Source organism: Vigna unguiculata, chromosome 2 (genome assembly GCF_037176805.1).
Source record: "Vigna unguiculata cultivar grain cowpea cultivar isolate G323 ecotype 2 chromosome 2, ASM3717680v1, whole genome shotgun sequence".
Classification (NCBI taxonomy): Eukaryota; Viridiplantae; Streptophyta; class Magnoliopsida; order Fabales; family Fabaceae; genus Vigna; species Vigna unguiculata.
In genome coordinates this window covers 26,240,050-26,252,920 of record NC_140793.1, presented here as the reverse complement: position 1 = coordinate 26,252,920, position 12,871 = coordinate 26,240,050, and the positions used below count along the sequence as shown (strand labels likewise).

The following is a 12,871-nucleotide window of genomic DNA, read 5'->3' as shown; positions in this document are numbered from 1 at the left end:
ACAAAAAAAAATTAATAAAATATGTGAATTTATTTTATCATAAAAATAATTATTGACAGTAAAATTCCATCAGTAATTAATAAAATACATGGATATTAACATCACCAACTATGCAATGGCAAAAAAACTTGTTGACAACGTAAGTGTATCTAATTTGTAACATATTTTTGTCTTTAGGAGATGTGGTTTGTGGGTAATTACCTTCTGTCTATTGGTATAATTTTATAGGTATATTATCATGGAATACCTTTATTGTTAACAGAAGACTGATGAGTACTAGCCTCGCGCAGTGGCTTGAGCAAGGCGTGATCAAAGTTAGGGTTTATCTCTCAGGAAAAAACACTACATCACAGTTGACTAGATTTATTATATTTTCACCCCTAGTTTTATTTTATTGTAGGATCAAAATTTCTAGGTGCACCCTTCTCTCCATACTTTTGCGCTTCCATGTTTTGTTTATTGGACACACCATTCATTACTTCTTGCAACCCTATATTTTTTACTCCCTTTGCACCATTATTTTCTTCATATTGGGACTGAGCTTACGTTGTTTTACCATTGTTTTAATTTTCATTGTCCCACCTTTCAAAATAATAGTTGACATCCCATATTTTCTCATATACATTAATATTTATGAATTTTTTTATATTAATATTGGAACTCGTTAATTATCGTCTTAAACTTATTTGATAAATAAAATTTTCATTATTATTCAAAATTTAAAAGTTTTAGTTATGATTTAAAACTTAGTATTTATCATGATAAGTATGGAACTTACTTGACAATTAAATTTTTTATTCATTTAAATTTTAAAAAAATTGATTACCATTTAATTCTTCTGATCTTTTTTAATAATTGAAATATGTTTTTTAATCCATATTTTTTTATATTATTAAAACTAATTAAGTATAAATATTTTTATAAAATTAAATACTGATATTTATATTAAAATTTAATGATAAAAAAATGATTAAAAAAATATGAATTAATAATATACAATAATGTAATATGTTAAAAAATCATTTTTAATAAAAAATATTAGTATAACATTCGTACGAATAATAAATTTGGTCTCAAATTAGAAATAGATAATATTATTCTATGAAAAAATAGTAATGATTAACGAAATATAAGTTAATAATATATAATAATGTAATATGTTAAAAAGTCATTTTTAATAAAAATAATTAATGTAACATTTATATAAATAATAAATTTTATCTCGAAAAACATAATATTACTACATTTTCAAAAGAAAATTGGTACAAAAATAAAATAAATAAAAATTAAATTGAATCAATATATATATATATAAATGTACTAAATTAAAATTAAGTAAATAACATTTGATATTAATATGTAAAATTATTATGTCACAAGTTAATGTAAAATATAAGAATTATTAAAGATACTCCATCCATTGACTTTTTCAGAGTGAGTTAGTTCATTTGCCGGAAATCTTTATCTTGCAATTTGAACTTAATGCTTGTTGACACATTACTTGATACTTTAGAATCATTCCCTCAATAGAATGTCCATTTGCCAAACACTGCCACATAGCGCCACTACAATTTCCACTTCCAACCCTGTCGAATTACTTTCTACAATATTATTTCAAGTTGGTTAAAATTCAATTTTAAATTATCATTCTTAAAATTTTCGTCTTTAAATATTTTTTTCAGAATTTTTCTAAAAATTGTAACTGGAGTTTTTGTAGTATTTTAAAAATATTTTTATCATTTTCCTATAGTAAAAAAAATTTAAGATAAAATTATGGGCTCGACCTCACCATAAACCCTAGAAACCTTTCTCTTTACCCACTGAACCCACTAACTCAGTGAGCGCATACAATTTGTTTTCATTTTTCTTTATTTCCGTTTTACTAATAAAGAAAAAGGAAAATTCGAAGCCAAAACCCACACACAGCACACTATGCTATGCTATACTCTCTAATCCGTTTGCGCCGTTACGCTTGTCCGCATTCTCGGCTTCTTCGTCTTCCTATTAACCATTTCTCCTCCGCCGTTGCCGCCATGGTTGCTCACGCGAAGGACGACGCCTACCTTCAGGCGGCGATTCCGAAGCGCATCAAGCTGTTCGAGACTATTCAGGCGGAGCAGCGAACGCAGCGCCTCTCGCTCTCGCCGGATCCTATTAAAGTTACTCTTCCCGACGGCGGCGTGAGGGAGGCGAAGAAATGGCTCTCGACTCCGCTCGACGTGGCGCGCGAAATCTCTAAGAATTTGGCCAACAACGCGCTCATCGCCAAAGTCAATGGCGTGCTCTGGGATATGGCGCGCCCGCTTGAGGACGATTGCCAGCTCCAGATCTTCAAGTTCGACGACGACGAAGGTCGCGACACGTTCTGGCACTCCAGCGCACACATACTCGGCCAGGTCTAGCTCTGTTCAAGTGTTTTTTGTTAATTTTTATCTCAATTTGTATTAAGATGAATTAGTGATTATTGTTGTTGGTATTGTTCTTTTTGTTTATTTTCAGTCTCTTGAGACGGAGTATGGGTGCAAGCTCTGCATTGGACCTTGCACTACAAGAGGAGAGGTTCGTGTGTGTTTTTTGTTGGTTGTAACGTGTTTATATGGTTTTGACTATGTTGTGATGTTTTTGTGAGGTGTGCATTGAATTAGACAGTGAATGTTCTATTTTAGGGATTCTATTATGATGCGTTTTACGGTGACTTGGGTCTCAATGACGATCACTTCAAGCAAATTGAAGCTGGCGCATTGAAGGCTGTTGCGGTATTCTTCTTCTTCTTCTTCTTTATTATCTTATTTATGTCTTTTTTTTTTTTTTTAATGTTTACTGCTGCTTTAGACGCTACAGTGGCTATTGGGATTTTTAGAGGTTACCATGATGAATAATGGTTATGGTACTTAATGTTTTTCTCTTGACGTTGATTTCTCCTTGTAATCTTGTTTTGTGGACTTACAGACACTTCATAGTTATCAAAGATTTTCCCAAATTTCTGATCCTCTGCATATATTTCTATATCTGGAAATGTAATGTTTATCAAGAGTGTCTTTGGAATTATTGGTTTAATTGTTGAACAAATCTTGAGTTTGGAATGCTAAAAAAATAGTAAGTGATTTTATTTTTAATGAAAATGCACTTCTAAAGGGATATATCTTCCCCAATATGAGTGCGAAGATGTACCCTTCCTTCAACTTTTGTTTAAGATCTCTTTGCACTTTCAGTTAAATAAGGTAGATATATCATACACCCTTACCCATTTTAGAGATAGCCTCACTTTAGAGGAGCCAACCTTATTCAATTTTTCAATTGCTTTTGTTTTAGAAGTGGTTTCTAATTTAGTAAAAAATGATTTTTATTTTTAAGTTTTTATTGGTTCACCATATGACCCTTAGTAAAAGCTAATTTAGAAAAAAAAAAGATATAAAGTCTATCCCATTTTTGATTTGCTCCAAACATAAGTTTGATTTCTAAATAAATTCAGATCCCCTTTTTATAATGCATGTGTGGAAGCAAATCAGCAACACATGTTTCCACTCTCTCTAGTTTACCAGAAGCAACAAAATGTTGAGTCATTTGCACCATTTGATATGGTTTTTATTGAAGAACCCATGTACTGGATGGGTGCCCACTTACTGATAATGAGTTTCAACATGGACTTTAATGTCTAAATCAAAACATATCATTTCATACTTTCAAATATTCCTAGTACAGGGAAAGAGATTTCAGATTTTCCTCCTTAATCTAGATGTTTTGATATGGTTGCTCTTTTCCATTCTTTTATCTATCGTTTCCAAGAATTTCGTTAGCACGTTTCTATGGTAATAAATGTGGACTTAAATGGAGAACAAGAGAAAAATGTTGGAGTAGCAAAATCAAGTATGCTAAGATGGATCAGGACAAGAAAGAATGGGATGCAAAATGATTGTAAATGAGGGGATTTTGATGTGACAGATACTTAGAAAATGATGATAAAAATCGGTTGAGTTGGATTGGAAACATGTAAAGATGGTCACTGGAGGCACTGGTGAGGAGAGTAATTAATGGTTTTTATAGCCTCATGAAAAGGGGTGGAGGAAGATCGAAAACAATATTGGAAGAACTTATGGAAAAGAAAAGTTCACAGTGAATAATATTTCTGAAAATTTAGCTGGCCTCAGTTAATGGAATACATTTATTGTTATTCTTGTTGTATGTGTTACTCATCATTCTGATAAACATTACTTTTGTGTTAACGTTGAAAATTATATTTGCAGGAAAAGCAACCGTTTGAGCGCATTGAAGTTACACGTGATCAGGCACTGGAGATGTTTTCTGATAATAAGTTTAAGGCAAGCATACCGTACTTTTTTTGGGGGTGGGGTGGGGTGGGGTGGGGTTAGCTTCTTTTTTTAATGATATTATCTATTATCTTCTTAATTCTGATATTTCCTGTTTGCTATCGCCTATAATATTTTATATCTCAAATTCACAATTTGCCGCTTCGGCTTTGTGGTTATTCTGATCAGATTGAGATTATCAATGATTTGCCTGCCGACAAAACTATCACGGTATACAGATGTGGTCCCCTGGTTGACTTGTGTCGTGGACCCCATATTCCTAATACATCCTTTGTCAAAGCAATTGCATGTTTAAAGGTATGTGTAAGCTGTGTTTTCCCGCAACCACTGTTTATTTTTATTTATCCTTTAATTTGTATCAATGGCAAGTACTTTGGTTTAATTGGGTTGGAATTCTAGGCTTCGTCAGCATATTGGAGGGGGGACAAAGATCGTGAAAGTTTACAAAGAGTTTATGGCATATCTTATCCTGATCAGAAGAGTTTAAAGGTGGGTTGAATAATCAATTGCAGTTTCTTGTGGAATAAGTAAATAACTAGCTAGTAGTCATTAATAGTGTCCTGTAGCATTTATCAGCGGTGCTCTAGTTCCTCTGTGCTATGCTACATGCACACTGGTGTTTTTGAATTAAGGCTTACTGTGTTATTATGATTTGATTATTTTTCCCCATTTTGTTATTGAATTTTTAGGAATACTTGCATCGGCTGGAGGAGGCTAAAAAGTATGATCACCGGATTTTGGGTGTGAAGCAAGAGCTTATTCTTCATCATGAATGGAGGTATGTTGGGGCCATTAGTCTTATTGCAACATTTAGTAAGCTTATGTGACTGATCTGTCTTTGTTTTGTCAGCCCAGGAAGCTGGTTTTTTCTTCCACATGGTACTCGTGTCTACAACAAACTCATGGACTTCATTAGAAATCAGTACAAAGACAGGGGTTATCAAGAGGTTGAGTTTTAGGCTACATCTGGCCCATTGTGTTGATTTTAGAAGTCACTTTGAAGTTAAATCTAGCAAACGAACTTTAAAAAACAATGTGGAAGTTGTTTGTCTATTTTAGCTTAAAAACTTCTTTTAAACTATAAGCTCTATTTCGTTGTTCCACTTTGATCTGTGTAGGATGATAGGGAGGGGGAGGCTATGGTATAATCTAATAATTTTTAAGACAAGCTACTTCAGTTAAATATATTAAAAGCTGCTTTTCCTTTTCTTTTATAAACGTTAAGCTCCTTGATTTTTAAAGACTTTTTCCTCAAATATGTTTGACTTAGCTTCTCCTCTTAAGAAGAAGAAAAGCCAAAAAAAGATAGGCCCAACACTACTGTATTGTAGGAGTTTCTTGAAGTGACGAAAAGGCCATGCACTTAGTACTTATTTATTTGCCAATGGAATCAACAGGTCATATCTCCAAATGTATTTAACATGGATCTGTGGGTGCAATCTGGTCATGCTGCAAATTATAGAGAGGATATGTTTATTTTAGAGGTATGTTTTTTCCAATATCTATTAATGCTAGCTTCTGTAAGAATGTTGGTTAGAGAGTTGAAGGACATATCTCTTTATCATGGGGGAATCTGGACGAATGAGATTTGTGTTGATGTATGTGCTCATGTAATTATTACCTTTATGAATGATCTTTGTGGGCGGGGACCATGTATTAGGATGTAGGAAAAGAAACTAATAGTGTTGTTGGGATTTGTATAGGATATCTCTACTACGTATTTTAAGTTGCCCAACCTGAACAGTATAAAACCCTTCCAAGAAGGCATTTAATTTTCAAGCAATCAAGTTATTGACCAAAGTGTATTTTTTTATGTGAACTAGATTGACAAACAAGAGTTTGGGTTGAAACCAATGAATTGCCCAGGACACTGTCTGATGTTTAAACACAGGGTTCGATCATATAGAGGTAATTTTCATTTAGATGGAGATTTATCTTTTTCAGATGGTATCAATCTTTCATGTTTGTATGTTCATTGGCTGAGCTAGTCCAGATTTCAGTTTGAATTTAGGAAAATGCACATATTTGAGCTCCTAGATAAGTGAATTTACAGTTGCCTATATGGAAAATAAGTATTCACTGTCGTTATATTATGGCTTCAGTTTTTCCTCTTCCTATGATAAGCCACATTTGTGTACAGGACGACCAAGGTGGGAACTGTGACTATGGTTCATCTAGAATTTCTACTTTTCCACTTTATATCTTACTGTTGCTTTGCATTTTCAATCAGCTAACTTGATAAAATTGAACTTGAGTATAAATTTATACCTTTGTGGTGGTGAGAGGCGGATACAGTCTGTTTTTATTTTCAAGTGAGCTCAAATACCAAGGTCTTGTTTGAAAGTTTTTAATTTTGTATTTAATAGCTGTTTTTTTTAAATAGTTTAGGAAAACTATTCTTGAGAACATAAAACTAGAACACAATATGTTTGATAACATGATATCTTGATAACACAATCTCTCCCTGTTACTGCTCAACCATGCCAAGGACCATCATCAATGCTGTACTAGTAGGCTCTTATCACCATCAATAGAATAGCATGTCACTGTCACACCTGTGTCTCCATGTTTTGTTGACTTGTCATCTCACCACCACCTAGATGTACCGCCACACTCTTCCACTGCTGGAATGCCTTACACTGTCAACCAGCTGCCATCACAGCATCACTACTTGCTGTTAGAATGGCTTAACATCATCAATGCAAACCCTTTACTTAGGTTATGGAAAATGGATGAAAATAAGAGAGGTCAAAAGGGTTGACTATGACAGTGCTGAGTTTCTACAAGACATCACTTTCTTGAGAGACATCAATCAGAAAAAAAAAAAGACAGATTAAGAAAACATCTTGAACCTGTTCTGATTTTTTGGTTTTAAAAAACTAATTTTGTAAACATTTTTCCCAAACTTCAAATGAGAAGTAATGTCATCAAGCAAGTTTTATTCTTTTTAAAATTAAAGAATCGTTTTTAAAAACAATATTCAAACAGACCGTCATCTGTAGTTTGTTTTAAGGTTGATATGCTTCATGAGTGTCAGTGTATATCATCTTGAAGAATTGAATTTGATTGAGCTGATTTTTTATTTTTTTACATGAAATATTATCTCAACTTTTCAATGGTTGTTCAGAACTTCCTCTCCGTTTTGCTGATTTTGGAGTTTTGCATCGGAATGAGGCTAGTGGTGCCCTGAGTGGATTGACACGTGTTCGGAGATTTCAACAGGTGAATCTTTCTTCTGTATCAGGATTAGCAGTAGTTTTTATGAAAGTGGGTCCACTTTTTATTGGGTTAATCCAATAAAATTAATTTGCTGCTTAGTATATAGAACCACGAAATACATTACTTTTCATGTCAAGGTACAGAGGCAGGAACACATACATATTTATACATTATTGTGGCTAGATTCTTCGGTTTTTCAATTTCGCAGGCAAACATAGCGAATTGAATACTAACTATAACAAACATATCAATTTGGTATTTGAGATTCTGAATGCATGTTTCGGTCTCATTAATTATGAATACTGGAGTAGAAAATGCATTTTTTATCAAATAAGTTGGGGATTACTGTTTGTGGGCTTGACAATTTTATATACAGAAACAGTAGATTGATCTGCTCATCTTAAAATTAAACACCGTGGTTGTGTTTATACGCTGTTATAGTAGTGTAGCTAAAATGTCATTTTTTTCCTGGTGATGCTTGTTTTTCCTTTCTTTAAAATATGATACGGTTACAACTCAAAAGAACATTAAAAGGAAAAATATGGATCATTTCCTTATCTTTTTTACTTTCTGTTCTATACTGTTTGAGTTTCATACTGTTAATGACATTTGATTTAAATGTTGCTCAGGATGATGCACATATTTTCTGCAGGGAGTCCCAGGTGAGTTTTTATCTTTAAATTTATGCAACATAAATCTTTGCAAGTCCCTTTTGAGCTGCAGTTTGAGCTACTGATTTTTGTTTATTTTACAGATAAAGGATGAAGTGAGGAACGCATTAAGTTTCATCAATTATGTCTATAACATATTTGGTTTCACATATGAGCTGAAGCTTTCAACGGTATGCTTTCAATCTTAATTGTTCTTAATGCCCATGTACCTTTCTAAATGTTTTCAAAATCAGTAAATTCAGAGTTTCAAAGCTTAGTCCTCAACTTAAGGGGCTCTCAACAGTATCTTAATTGTTGTGGCCTGTGGACTGTTTTTAGATTTTATTATGCCATCCCATTAATGTGACAGTTTTCTCCAGTAGATTAAATTATAATTATAGCTACACTAGTCTCTTATTTAAATTTACCAAGAAATATAGTATTTTTTTTATTGTAGGTTCTCTCAGTATTAGTGCTAACACTGGATTAAATTTTTCAAAATAACGTATTCACTATGTATTATTATTTAATTGGTATGGTAACGTGGACTTTCATTATAGTCCCGTTACTTCCATGTAGCACTGAATCATTAATACTCATTTTAACTCCACAGCAAATTTGTGGTCTTTCTATGCTGCGTCCCACTTAAGGAGAAAAGCATAGAAAGTTTTTTCAAACCAATCCTTGTTTTTTTTTTTCAATTAAAAATAACTGTTTCATGTGTCGGATACTTGATTAGAGACCAGAGAAATACCTAGGAGATATTGCAACCTGGGATAAAGCTGAAAGTGCTCTTAAAGAAGCTTTAGATGATTTTGGCAAGCCTTGGCAGGTAATTATGTCCTCTTCTGTATATCTTATAGAATATTTCATGCCAGTGATATATAGTTCAGGATATTCTTTTGAAATACGGTTATAATTCTGATTAGATTAGAACTAATACAGATTGGATATCCAAAAGTGGAGTTTACCCATCTCATCTTCAATACCAAGGAAATTCATAGATTCCTCTCAATTCACTCAATCATTGCCTACCCCCTTGTTTTCTCCCATCCTCCCATCACATTTATCCCACCATTCTCTCATCATTCGGTGATAATTGCACTTAATCACTCTTCTCTGCAATCTTCCTATGATAAATGAAGTTTCTATTAACAACCTCAAGATCCTCTTGTCCTTTTCTCTACTACAGGCCCATTCCTCCAGGCCGTCCTTGATTCCTCTTTGCACCATATGATCCAATTTGCTTATGTTAGCAGTTTCATTCTGTGTATGACAGCACCTATTTCTTCTCTTCCTCTTTATATTGTTGGTATGGGCAAACTCGCACGTACATACCCCATTTTTTATTTTCATAATCTGTTTTGTTATTTTCTGTGAAATGTGACATTTGTAAGCTTTACTATCTTTGTGCTTATATTCTGTGTAAAACCTTGCAGTTGAATGAAGGGGATGGGGCATTCTATGGGCCAAAGATAGACATCAGTGTATCTGATGCATTAAGTAGGAAATTCCAGTGTGCAACTTTGCAGGTTCGCCATACTCAGATAAATTTTTGTTCACATGATTTAGTTTTGCATAACTTTTCATCTAATAGCCAGGTGAATGTGGTTGCTTGCAGCTTGACTTCCAGCTTCCTGATCGTTTTAAGTTGGAATTCTCAGCTGAGGATGAAGCCAAAATTGAGAGACCTGTAATGATACATAGAGCAATTCTAGGATCTGTTGAACGCATGTTTGCCATACTTTTAGAGCACTACAAGGGTAAATGGCCTTTCTGGCTCAGTCCTCGTCAAGCAATTGTATGTCCTGTGTCTGAAAAATCACAATCTTATGCACTACAGGTACGCAGCTCTGAATTTTATGCTTTATTCTTTTATATATTTGCTTATAACTATTAAATGGTACAAATGTTGTACGACGTATCCCTTGAAGCACCTGTATTTTTTACATGCCTGTAAATTAACTGTCTAGTACTCTCAAGGAGCTTTTGCAACATTGGCTTTTCCTTGTTTATTCCTGAGCTTTTCTGTATGATGTTGAAACCATTGAATCAGTTCGATTGTGTAACTAAATTATGTTCAGTCCATCACATTCATTTTCAAGTAAACTTCCAGCTGTAACCTGATCGCAAAGTTCAAGCAATCTCCGTGAAGAGTTGAATATCTTAGAGTGTGTTCGGTTTTTTGGAATGCTTTCTATTTTCACTAATGATCATTAAAATTTCACCTTGTACAATTATTTGGAAATAGGCAACAGGGAAATATATCATTTTTGTAATTATTGGCAAAGGCAGGAAACATTTCTTAAATCAAACAGGCCATTGACTTTTTATCGTTCTGTTTATTAATTTGTTAGGATACTTGTAATGCTACATATATTGATATGTGAAATGCAAGGGCTTGTTGGTCATGTAACTTTTTTGGACTGCAATTTTCTAGGTGAAAGATCAGATCCACCAAGCAGGATTTCACATTGATGCTGATACAACTGATAGGAAGATTCAAAAGAAGGTAACCTAAACCTTTAGGCCCAGAAGTTTGATTTCATTACATATTCATTCTGAGGATAATAATGCCCAAAATGGGAGAGACTCAGTATTTATATTGGTTATATGATTGGTATTAAGTTTGAAATGGGAGAGACTCAGCATTTATATGGTTCATATTTTTTATACAAGCGTTTAGATAGAACATTAATTTGTTGCCAAAGAGGATTTTGTATTACTGGATGTATCTTTTCTGCCCCAAGCTGTTGCCACTAGTCAGCTACTGATGAGTTTATGTTACTAGATTTTGTACGTTGCCAAAGTGTATGTATTATTCTATTGTAATATTTTAATTTTTTTTATATGTAATGAATTTTATTCAATTTTTTTTATACATTTGGAACCTTAATTACAGTATCGTAATTCATTTAAACGCAACTAAACTAGTTGTGTCCCAAATGACTTAGTATCACTTTTATAACTTATTATATCAAACTACTTTAATAGTCGTTTTTGTGTTTTTAATATTTGGGAGTTTATTTTTTGAAAAATTTAGTATACTAAATGTTTAGTAAATCTGTAATTGTAAGTTGTTTTTCTCAATGTACTATATACTTTTATTATTTATCCAGCTTCTTGATTGAAGAGAATTGTCTTTAAATAGAAGTTGTGACATTCTGCAGGTACGAGAAGCACAATTAGCACAATACAACTACATCTTGGTTGTCGGAGAGGAGGAAGCAAATACTGGACAGGTTCTTCATTTGTCCCTTATCATAAATAATCATGTCCTTTTCTCTCGTGACATATCCTCATATACATTTCATATTTGTTTGACCTAGGGTTGCTAACAACTGTAAACACAGTTTTTAATGAATTTCTCACACTTGGATAATTATGTCTGGATTAATTAGAAGTGTCTAAAGGAGAAAGCAAGCTTGCTTATATGAGCTTATGCACAAACAGTTTCATCACAATATTTTATTCACACTCATGCCATGTGCAAAACGTATAGCATCAGTCAAATTCAGAAACGGAAAGGGTTAAGAATGAAAGAACCTTTGGCCTACTGAACAAGTCAATGTTGGGCTAAGGATACTAGCTTGGTTAAGACTGTTTAAGCTTTGTGTTGATTGATTTTAATTTGAAGAGCTGAAGGATGCTAGTATCTCTCATTTTGGTGAAATTATCAAGTAGAACGCTAAGTGCCCATGTTCCTAATCCAACCAATATCTATATCTATATATTACAATTCAAATTTTACAATTTAGGTCATGTGTTATTTAAATATTAATGTAGAACCACCTAATCATTTTTCCTCATTTTAGCTCAAGTATATACCTGAGTTACATTTCTAAGAATTCTGATTAAGATTGCATCATCTACTAATCTTGGAGGCTTTCTCCCGCATTATCTCTTAAGAGATGCCAATGGTCCTGATCTGTCCGGAGAAGTTAACTACATTAATAGTATAACACCATTATCTTATTGGACCAAATATAATTTTTTTTTTCATTTCTACATTAGTAAAATAAATTATACATCAGTGTTTACGCCCATTTGTTGCTTCATTATTTATGGATCATGTAGCTATCTTTTAATGATTCTGTTTACTACCTGTGGAAAGCTGAGTTGATTTGTTTTTCCAGGTGAGTGTGCGAGTTAGAGACAAGGGAGATCATAACGTTATGAGTATAGAGAACCTACTTAAACATTTCAGAGACGAAGCTGCAGCTTACCATTGATACTTTGCTTGTGAAAACTGTTTAAGAAAATTTTCAGCCCCAAATACCGTAGATTACACATTTGTGTGTGCATTATTTATATTTTTAATTTAACTTTGCTATTTATCCTGGTTTTATATATGATTTGAATGATCAGTGTATTGCATTGCCATCACACTACGAAGATAACGGGTTTTTTGGTTATACCTGGAACGTAGTCAATTAGATCCTTGTATTGGTGTTTCTACGTTCCTACCTCGAGTTTACATGCCTCTTGAATTTTCTATTTTCTTTGAAGTTGTTGACTGACTTTTGAAGAAAATATGCGTTTTGGAGTTGATCTTCAATGATGATTGTTAGCAACTTGCCTAGGTTTTTGTAGGGATCCAGGATTGTCTTTTTGGTGTATTATGAAGAACGTTAAGTTGGATATTCATACCCATTTTGTGTCGTATGGTTGTAC

The 12,871-nt window shown here is 33.3% G+C and overlaps 1 protein-coding gene across 1 annotated transcript; it reads left to right on the top strand.

Moving 5' to 3' along the window:
• The first annotated feature begins 1,864 nt into the window (after positions 1 to 1,864).
• On the top strand, positions 1,865 to 12,612 carry LOC114173790 (Threonyl-tRNA synthetase). Its single transcript, XM_028058392.2, has 19 exons — positions 1,865 to 2,396; positions 2,500 to 2,559; positions 2,667 to 2,756; positions 4,245 to 4,319; positions 4,497 to 4,625; positions 4,728 to 4,817; positions 5,018 to 5,106; positions 5,179 to 5,275; positions 5,726 to 5,812; positions 6,152 to 6,236; positions 7,456 to 7,550; positions 8,177 to 8,209; positions 8,302 to 8,388; positions 8,937 to 9,029; positions 9,637 to 9,729; positions 9,819 to 10,040; positions 10,638 to 10,709; positions 11,368 to 11,439; positions 12,334 to 12,612. Exons 1-19 carry the CDS (start codon positions 1,938 to 1,940, stop codon positions 12,427 to 12,429), a joined length of 2,124 nt encoding a protein of 707 aa, XP_027914193.1. The 5' UTR covers positions 1,865 to 1,937; the 3' UTR covers positions 12,430 to 12,612.
• Positions 12,613 to 12,871: the final 259 nt, after the last annotated feature.

Excerpts from the sequence above, each read along its gene's own strand:
- LOC114173790 (XM_028058392.2), top strand. The coding sequence starts at position 1,938 with ATGCTATACTCTCTAATCCGTTTGCGCCGTTACGCTTGTCCGCATTCT. Across the intron at positions 10,041-10,637 it reads CACAATCTTATGCACTACAG|GTGAAAGATCAGATCCACCA; the intron begins GTACGCAGCTCT and ends GCAATTTTCTAG. Across the intron at positions 11,440-12,333 it reads AGGAAGCAAATACTGGACAG|GTGAGTGTGCGAGTTAGAGA; the intron begins GTTCTTCATTTG and ends TTGTTTTTCCAG.